The sequence below is a fragment of the Montipora capricornis genome, unplaced genomic scaffold (assembly GCF_036669925.1).
Source record: "Montipora capricornis isolate CH-2021 unplaced genomic scaffold, ASM3666992v2 scaffold_462, whole genome shotgun sequence".
Classification (NCBI taxonomy): Eukaryota; Metazoa; Cnidaria; class Anthozoa; order Scleractinia; family Acroporidae; genus Montipora; species Montipora capricornis.
The window spans coordinates 162501-172893 of record NW_027180198.1 but is presented as its reverse complement, the minus strand read 5'-3'; the positions used below and the strand labels follow the sequence as shown (position 1 = coordinate 172893).

General features: G+C 41.9%; 1 protein-coding gene across 1 annotated transcript in view; it reads left to right on the top strand.

Moving 5' to 3' along the window:
- The first annotated feature begins 114 nt into the window (after nt 1-114).
- LOC138036159 (nucleoprotein TPR-like) overlaps nt 115-10393 on the top strand; it is an 18478-nt gene continuing 8199 nt past the window's right edge. The window contains exons 1-7 of the mRNA XM_068882512.1: nt 115-274; nt 1466-1805; nt 2165-2281; nt 3433-3505; nt 5250-5556; nt 7148-7471; nt 10198-10393. The exon at nt 10198-10393 is cut by the window's right edge and continues 34 nt beyond it. Of these exons, the coding sequence (XP_068738613.1) occupies nt 115-274; nt 1466-1805; nt 2165-2281; nt 3433-3505; nt 5250-5556; nt 7148-7471; nt 10198-10393 (1517 nt within the window). The remainder of the gene's footprint in view (nt 275-1465; nt 1806-2164; nt 2282-3432; nt 3506-5249; nt 5557-7147; nt 7472-10197) is intronic.

Below are 10393 nucleotides of genomic sequence, written 5' to 3'. Positions count from 1 at the left end.
CTAGTCAAACCTTTGGGTCTTTGAACTGTAACTTTTAAAGCTGCGTTCAAAGTTCTCCAAACCATAGTAACGGCAAACTGTCTGATTTCCGTTTGTTGTATATTGTTCAGTGACATGGAGAAACTACAACAAAAGCTCCAGCAGTATCAGTCGCTGATCCAGAAACAGCAACTAAAGATCAAAGCTTTAACTGCTGCCGCTGCTGCGGCCTCAAACGCCAGCTCAAGATCCTCCCCAAGCGAGTCGTCCGGAGCTGAAACGTCTTCAACTCAAGGTTATCTATACTGTGATTTGGGAGTTTAGGGCCTCCACAGACGAGACAAGTCGTGATCGATAACTTTTTGGTTGTCGATAACAAAAAGTTATCATTGCCAAAACATCGCATGTGTGAAACAAGTTGTCAACTCAAGTCGTTGATAACAAAGGAAAACTACTTTAGTTGTCGATGACAAATGCGGCCATTTTGTTATCGACGACTCCCTGTCTCCCATGCGATTTAAGTACGCAAACGATTGTTAAAGCTAGCGGCTGTTCATTTCTTGTCGCTATTGTCTCAGGTTCCCGCAAAACATACCGGTTATCGACAACTATACTATCTGTATGTGTAAACGAATTTCCTAACACTGACAGTTTTCGATTCTATTAAGTTGTCGACTGGAAATAGTCGTCGATAACAACTTGCTTTGGCTATGGAGGCCCTTAATATAGACAATGACGTTCGCAATCGAGAGTTTTATCGAACGTGGAATTGAAATTTGCCTTTTGTCAAAAAATGAAAGAAACTTGTTGAATATTACTTCATTTCTCTCCTGTTAACTCCAGATGTCGAATAACGTCTCAAAACGACGAGGCAAGTTAGAATAAGAGAGGTTTCTCGCTTCTGTGATTGGCAGCAGGGTTCCGTTTCCTGTTTGCCGTTTCACATTAAGGCGACGCGAATTGTGTGTTGGCTCAAAAATCGTACCTGTCGTCGTATTCTTCATGAAAAATCTGTTTTTTCTGAATTCTTAATCGATATACTTAATTCATCTAGTCAAACCCTTGGCTTGAGTCCCATTCACACAAGTAAATTTGTTGTACTTGTTTTTAAGAGGAATCTTTTATTTGCTTGTGTGGATGACAAAATTTCAAGTACGTGTTCAATGTGACAATTACATTTGCTGGAAAGCAAGCACATCAGCTTTTGTGTACTAAATAGAAATTTCACCATCGAATGCTCTTTTGATTGCTATGGTTTCTAAGATTAGCCGGATTCCTTTTATGTGTTCCTGTTACCATAAGCCCGTAAGCAAACAAATACGTTCTGATCGGTCCACTCGATCCATTACATTTGTTACTTTAAAAACAACGGCGCATAATATTTATTCGTGTGGACCAGTCCTTGTGATCAACTGCTCAGATTCGATCCTTTTAATTGATTTATTTATTTATTAACAGTGACTAACTCCACCCCTCTTTTTAACAGAAGTTCCAAGTGTCAGTGTCACATCCACACCGCCAGTTTATCTAGTGCCACCAACAGCGACAATTAAACCCACTACCACCCCGACCCCCATCAAACGGGCAGGTCCCAAGGCCAGTATCAGACCCATTGCAGTGGCACCAACACAGAGCACTCCCACTCCCACAGCAACTGTCCTACCCACCGTTACTTCCACCCCCTCGGAAGCTGTCAGTGTGGCAGGATTTATTAGAGGAACAGGAACTGCTCTCACAACGGCTAGTAGCGTATCGACGTCAGTGCCTACTACGGTTTCTGTTCGTCCTATCACGAGCACCGAAGAAGAGCTTCGACAACCTCCCGAGTAAGTGGTAAAAGTGTTCTCCCAATGTGGTCTCATTTGAACCGACGACCCACTGGCACGGTTCTCTTATTTTATTTTATTTTTTCTTCGAATTGCGAAGTGCTGTGCAATGCAAGTATTCTATTTCTTGAAAACACGAACACGATGACATAAATCAGGCCATACACTATCACCTCTTAAATTAATCCCTCTTGAGTCAAACGGGTGCCCACTTTTGCTAGCTTTATTAACTTCGTGCAGTACAAAAGAAGATTGTAGATCACCTTCGTTACATATGGAGAAATTTATTTAAACAATGAAAATTGTTTTAGTCGGGTGTAATTAAGCTAAGAGGAAACATACTTTTCGTTTATCTGCAGAGGTGAACCAGAGGTTTCGTCAACGGAAGTGACAGTCTTTGAGCCGTCTCAGCCCACTCCATCCACAGCAGTTGTGTCAGGAAAGAGACAGCGAGATGAACCTCAAGTCGCTGACAGGTAAGATTCAGTGGTGGCACCTTTAAACCTGACATTTGCAACTTAGCCAAGACGACAGCAAGAATGTCGCCTCCAAATACATTAATCCGCGTTTAGGTTATCACCCAGCGACAACTTCCAGACTCTTTGAATGTGATTTTTAAAAAAAATGCCACCTAACCTGCAATGAAACTGTTATGAAGACCTGAGTGCCGTTCATACCAGCAAATCATAATTTATATTCTTAATACATCCGATAGAGCCATTCCAAAGGGAAAGCAATTAGATGTATCTCAATAATTTGCCAGTGGGTCTTGCTGGTTTTCCTATACGATTGATCAGTATGTAAATTCACCTCTCACTGTCAGGCAGACAAGTATTGAGAATAAAGATGATTATCAGCCAACAGCTATCGTCTTGATGCAATACTAAAATAATTTTCATGACTAGCCAAAAAGGAGATCTGGGCCCGGTTGTTCAAAAGCCGATTAACGCTAATCCCAGATTAAAAATTAACCAAGGAGTTTATTTCTCTACTCCAAAATGCCGTTCAACGCTATGTTCTGCGAAACCTTACATTAGAAGAAGTCAATCTTGAAAAACAAAAATGGGCAAAAAAAACTTTCACCAAAACGTTGAAAACATAAACCAAAAGTTTACGCTAATCCTGGATGAAGTTAATCGGCTTTCGAACAACCGGGCCCTGTGGTACTAGTTAGGAGAATGAACTTTTAGATCACGCAAGTGAATGGGTTAGTTAAACACGAAGAAGCGGAATAATGGCCGTCGTTTCGCGCCTTCGAATTCATTTTAAGCGCAATTAATAGGGAGCTTAAGCATGCGCGTTTTGAGACTTGGACGGCAAAAGGAGGTGAGCTGTTTTCCCTTTTAACTTGTCTTCACACAACCACATTTACATTGTTAAGTATCTATTCTCTATTAGAGATTCATTATTGGTATAAAAGTCTGGGAGACACCACTGTCCTGGTACGCGAAATGTTCTCTTCCGCTTGCCGTCCGCGTCTCGAAAACGTGCGTGCTTAAGCTCCCTACTGATAATCCAAGACGGCGATCAACGAACAGTAAATATTTTTTACCCTGTTGTGTGGCAAGTTATTTTTTTCTTCAAGTGTTTTATTTATTTATTATTTGCTTGCCTTTCGTCCTTGCAGAAGCACAACTGAAGTCGCCGAAGGGATTAGCATTGAAGAAGAACCAGTCACCAAACGAATCCGAACAGCGGAGGTTTGTCGACTCTGAAGGGCTGTTGTGTCTTCTATTTCCTGAAACTTCTAATTTGCAGTGAAATTCTCGTCAAATAACTCTCTTGCCTCACAATTTCTTTGCACGAGAGATTCATTAAAAGCGAAAATTGTTCGATTTTAGATTGTCTTTCGGCGTCTTCAGCCGAAGTAACGGCGACGATGTTGTTTTCTCAATTTGTAACTAATCCCCAGAGAATAGAACTATATTCCTAAGGGCTGGCCAAACTCTCGCAACATTTCAACGCAGCATTTTGCAACTTTGTTGGGCACAACATGTTGCCTGCGTTTGGCCACCCAGTTGCGATATGGTGCAACATGTTGGATCAAATTTGAAAGCGGTCAAAGTTTTCGTGCAACATTTTGGATGTTGCATGATGTTGTACTCGTTTGGCCACGTTCACGCAACACTGTTGCACTAGGGCATGCGCGTTAGGTCCACTTCTTGCGCGCCAGGGAACTGGGGCACGTGAACATTGACATGTTGCGTTGAAAATGATGAAAATGTTGCAAGCGTTTGGCCAGCCTGTTCAACACATGTCGCAACATCATGCAACAATGTTGCGATAAAATGTTGCGAGCGTTTGGTCAGGCCCTTTATGCAAACATTTTCTTTTGTTTTGGTCACGCTGCATAGCCGTGACCACTTGAGTGAAAGCCAAGAATACACCAAGTTGCCAAATCTCGCTGGAGCTAATGGCCCTGAAAAGCCCGTAAAGGGAGTGGTCAAGCATGTACGCAGGAGGCCATTGATCAGCATGAGACGGTCTATATTAAATCTGGAGGTCGATAAATGCGTCTTTAAACTGTAACTTTTCAAGGTAGAGGCTACAATCTCGGACAAAACTGTTGAGACAGAAAAATTCACCTCCATTTTTACACACCCCTATTTACTCTCCCCTTCCCACTCCCCTCCCCCCTCAGTCAATGTTGTTGAGTATTTAAGTAAAGTAAAGTAAAGTAGACCTTATTTAACGTCGATAACTCGTAACAGTAATGAAACTGACAAACCTGAGGTCGACGGTGCGCTCATTTTACTCCCCCCTCTCCATCAGTGCTCTGTTTTACGGGTATTTAAAGCTACTAGCTACACGGAAAGGAAAGGAGTCGAAACAAGGATGCGAGATCCGGGAATCGAACTCAGGACTTCTTGCACCAAGGCCGCGCACTAACCGACTGTGCCATCCTTGCTCCAAAAATGTCGCTTTGTCTCAACAGGTTTTGTCGGAGATTGTAGTTTGGCAGTTTATTTTGAATGATAATTTTGCCCATTTGCTCTCTCAAAAGACTGGAGGCACATAAGAATCACAAGGAACTTGCCATCAGCAAACTAGGCTATTTTTACCCGTAAAGACGTCTTCTTATCTGTTAACATGCGACAAAGGGTTTTAAATTCGGCGTGCGCGACAGGTTTGAAATTGGACTCAGATTTAACCATGAATGATTTAGGATTAAATTTGAATCTCAAGGTCGCTACTGTCTTCAACCTGCTCGAGACTAAACCCACTCACATCAGCTTTATCTGTAACCGTTTTTCCGACCAACAAGGCTGATGCGTTGAGAAAAACTCGTAACTTTGCCCACCTTCTGGTGAACAAACAACCATGATCAGGTGGTCAGTAAAACTTATCTCCAAAAACCCTTTTTGTTGAGATTGATATACATAGTAAAATTTGCTTCCAAGAATAAGACATAAGGGCATTCGGAACCCCCTTTTTTTCCTGTAGGTTCAGGTCGAAGGAGAGGTAGGCACATCACAAGAGGCTGTTGTAGAGGAATCCACGACTGGAGAGGAGGCAGCCTATTATCAGTTTGAGGAAGGAGAAGCAGTCGAAGAGGTGGCTGATTTTCTTGACGTTGAAGAAGGTGACGAAGATGAAGACGGCGAGGAAGAAGATGAAGAAGAGCAAAGAGAAGAAGCTGTAGATACTGGTGATGAAAGGACTGCGGAAGCCGAAGCAGTTGCACCGGAAGTTGTCTTAATTGAAAGTGATGATGACGAAGTAGAGGAAGAAGACTATAATGAAGATGAAGGTGCGCCTTCTTGAATAATTTCGTATAGCTCTTATTTTCTAAAAAGATCATAAAACAAGGAAGAAAACCCTGCAGCTTCCTTTTCAAACTGGGATGTATTCTTCGATTAAAATGTTTGTGCAGAACATAACATGTGGAGTGTCAAGTATTTGTGAGTCAATGAGTCAATTAGTTAATTAATGAGTCAACGAGTTAGTGCAGTTAATTAAACCATAAAATGATAGCTAAAATTTCAGAGTGCTCAGGCCTAATCACTGAAACGAGGGCTTAGGCTTAATCAACAAATTATTGCTATATTGACTGTGCGTCTCATTGACTCATGACTCATTGACTCATTGACTCATTTGACTCATAAAACATGCGTTCTCTAACATGTGGCTAGCCACATGACATCGTTGGTGTGCTTGTTATTGTTGAGTTTCATACTGAGAAAGAATTAAAAACCTGGCTTTGGTTGTTGAAATGTTGGATAGCAGCATCCTTTGAAATTTAAGTTAGACAAGGAACTTGCGTAGTTGCCAGCAAGCCTAAAAAAGGTCCAGGCTTGGAACGGGACTCCAACCCATGGCCATGCAATTTGTGCTGCACTTGATTTACCAACTTAGCTATCAAGCCAACTGTGAGCTGGTCAATTGCGAGTCCATGCTGTATCTCGTAAGAGCTGAATGAAATGGGTTTCGTGGTGTGTGAACTACCTTTTATTTTATGTCCATTCCGGAGTTCAAATATACGAAGTTTCACATCTTCTTAGAAGAAGCAGCATCCTCTCCTCCGGGACAAATAGGTACTAAACGCGTACATGTGTGGGCTTTGCTGCTTCTCGCAAAGGTTAAGGACACTTGCATTGCATCCCCTCAGCCTTTCCCTGATACTCCTCCCCTACTTTGTAAATTGTACTGTTCACCTATCCATTAAAATGTTTTTATTTAGGTTGTGAACCCCCCTAATATTGGTTTGTTTCCAGGGAAATCTCCCAAGACCTGAAACAAATAACGAAAGAAATGAAATTGCAATTGGTTTCGTTTCAATTAACGTATCTTGGTGTCTCAAAGCAGGAGAAAACAAAACAAAATTTTCTCGAAAGCTGCAAATCGTGGACACAAGTCACCGTAAACAGAAGGCAACAAGGTGGCTGCCACTTCTTTTCCACTCGCTAATACCCAAGCCTCTGCAAACTCTTAGAGATCACGTGCCCATTCTCGTATACCGACAGAGCCCTCTGCTGCCAACTTAGTGTGGCAAAGCCCACACAAAAATCACCATCCATCGTGTAACTCTCTATGTGTTGATAGCTCTTTTAGGTTAAAGGGTCATTTAATCTGATGGATAGTAGTTTCTAGCATGTTTGTAGGCGTGGGTTCTTGGTGTTTCTCTCGTGAATGATGATTTAAAAATTTCAAAAGAACGCACTTGATACTGGCCAAACACACTAATTGAATCAAGGGATTCATTGATCACTCGACCCATTAATTGTTTAATTGACTGACTGATGAACGGACTGATTCATTGATTGGTTGACTGATAGACATATACACAGAGAGATTGACTGATTGATTGATTGATTGATTGATTGATTGATTGATTAATTTAGATGAGGAGTACGCTGAGGAGGCTGAAGACGACGAGTTGGACGAGGAAGGCGAAGGTGAAGGTGAAGGAGAATATATGGAGGACGAGGATGAAGAAGATGAGGGCGAAGACATGGAAGAGGAAGAGGAAGAAGAAGAAGAAGAAGAAGAAGAAGAGAGGGACGACGGCAAAGAAGACTTGGATGACAAACAGGACATTGTGGAAGTGATTGATGATGATGATGTTGATGTTAGTGAAGAGGAAGTCGTCGGTGAAGATGTTGAAGAATCGCAAGGTATGCAAGACGAGCCGCTGGTGGAAGAGACCGAAGGTGATGTAGAGGAAGGTGAGTTTTACAAATGACGTCATAGGGTACTTATTTCTGTCCTTAAATAAGAGAAACGGTTGCCATTCTGGTGAACCAAACTGTTCCTTGTAGAATTGTTAATGTTAGAGAAATTTAGCACCACCTTTTTGTGAAACAGGAAACGGCAGGCTGCCCCTTTTTCGTGAAAGCACGAAATTAAGTCATCGAATGTGGTTTCGCGTTGTCTGTACTCTTATCGACAACGATATTTGTCATCAGAGTCAAAATGTTGTGGACTGACGAGCCGCAGCCGAGTGTGTCCACAACACATTTTGACCACTGTGATGACGAATATCGTTGTCGACAGAGTACAGAATCAACGAACTCAACTCCCTTCTGACGCCGAGTCTGGCAATTGAACCCCAGTGGCCTGTTTGTCAAAAGTCCCGAAACGTTTCGGGCCTATTTCGGGTGCCACAATTCCCTTTATATCTTCGCAACGCCGAGGTTCTAAGCGATCAAACTTCGCAATCCTCTTTGTTTTTCTTACATCAAAAACATGTTAAAGGATCAGCGTTTCAAAATAAGCAGATTGCAGTTTAACGACTGGCTTTTTCGGGCCCGAAAATTTCTCGGGACTTTCGAGAAACAGGCCCCAGGCCACATTGGTGGGTGGCGAGTGCCCTCACCTCTGCGTGAGCCCTGCACCCCCACGAGAAAACGGAAAAACCTGTTAAGTACTTAGGGAAATTAAATGTTTTGTGTAGTAGGCGTATTTTCCGTGTGGGTATGTTCAAATGCGGTGAAAAACAGCAAAATGTTTCAAATGAAACGTAACAGTGTTAAGAAGCCCAGTTGACATGATGCAACTTGTTGGCTTACTTTATATATTTATGTTAGAGTGGAATAGGCCATTTCCTAGTTCATTTCTGCCTCCTCTTCAAAGCGAGTGTAAGTGCGAAGTTTTTGTGATGGTAATTAGTTCGACTTTGCATATGAATGAACGCTAATTTTCCTAAGAAAAACGTTGCACTTGGACTCGATTTGAAGAGAAGACACACACGAAGTCGGAAATGGCCTATTCGTGATCACCGAAGACAAATCCATGCTTTGGTTCGAGCGGGATTGTAACCTAGCGCCTTCGCCATCAAGAGTCATGTATCATCTCGCGTAGCGTATAACGTGATTGGTTCGACAGTCATGCAAGCCAAAAACAAACTAAACAATTAAAACAATAACTCAAACTGAAAAACAATAGAAGGTGCTAACAATACCAATTAGTTTAATTACATATGCCTGAGGAGCAGTCGTGGCTCAGATGGCTAGTGCGCGGCTTTCAGAGCGAGAGGTCCCCGGTTCGATCCTCGGTGACTTCAACGTCTGTTTCGACTTTCCTCTGATCCGTGTAGCTATAGCTTTAAATACCCGTAAAACGGAGCACTGACAGAGGGAGGGGGATAAGGGGCGCACCGTCGCACCGTCGGCTTCCCTTGATACCAGCCTCGTAGCTGAAGGAACTACCGACGTTGAATAAAGTGACTTTACCTTTACCTTTTATGAAATTTCTCGGCCGTAATTGGTTGCACGTCAGACGAAGAAATTAATTGTTTTAAAGAAAATGCATGTTTTTCAAATAATCAGTTATACCATTATTCACCTCCGGCTCAGTGAATATCGGTGAAAGCAAACCTCGACTATTGTTAAACAATAGCAGGTTACGAGAGCTGCTACATTAATGGACATCAGACTTCAATGTCTTCAACTTAAGACGGTTTGAACAAGGACAATTTCAACGTCAGCAAAAATGTCACTTCTTGTATAACTTGACTCTCTCATTCGGATTTCGCGATTATTCCATCTTGTTCATGTTGTAAAATACGGGTGGATTATCATTTACTGGATTGATACGAACCGTTTAAAAGTAAAGGTAGAAAATGGACGACGGTTCATTGCTGTATACTCACGTTTTGTCTTCGAAACCTGAAATGTTGTGATTTCACGTTGTTGTTTTGCAGAGTACGGCCAAGAAATGCTCTGAAAGGCGTGCCTCACATGCAGCACGATTATCCTTTTTTGACCATAACAATTTTTTTTGGACCAATGCTATTCGTCCCTTTTGGCGTTGTCGTTGCCGGAACCGTCGTCGTTGTTTAATTAAACTCCCTATTTATTCCAGTATCTCAAAGTGGTTAAGTGTTTTTTAGAAGGATTATATACACCTTATTCCAAAATGGCCGCAATTTTAGTATTCTTTTCTTTGGTGTCAAATTGGCCCTTTTTGGCTTCGCTTTCAAACGTAAAATTCAAAGGAATATAAAACCTTGAACGAGGCCAGAAGGGCCAATTTGCAATCAAACAAAAGAATACTAGAAAGGAAATTAACTTTATATTTAGCTAATTGTAGCTGACTACTTTGATAATGTTATGACGAAATTCATTGTCAATAACAGGACAGACGCATGAAAAACTCGTCAATTTGTTTTTTACAATAACAAAAAGGCAGAGGGGTGAAAATTAAGTCAAAACACGAGAAGAACGCGAGACAAAAATGCGAGCAACTTGAATCTGACGCAAGCACGTCATTCTCGCATAAATTATAACTTAATGTGTCTGTCCGCTTAATGACAATAAAAATTAACCAATGAGCGCGCGAGAAGTTTGCAGTCATTGTAAAAAAGTGTATAGTCGTTCTGTTGTAGCGCTGGGGCACTAATTGGAACACTTCTATCAAACACGCTTAAATCTTATCATGAATCTGTCATAAGCAGAGGCTGTTGCAGAGAGAATGGAACAGAGGCAGTCTGAATTAGAGCAGGCACCAACACAAGCAGCTGTGGAAAGGGAAATTCCCACGACAGCTCAGCAAGTCAGTGTCCAAGAAAGCGAAGCTCAGGTGCTGGTGGGTGAAAACAGGAGAACACCTCCTATAACCGCCCAGCAACCACAACGACGACTAAGTAT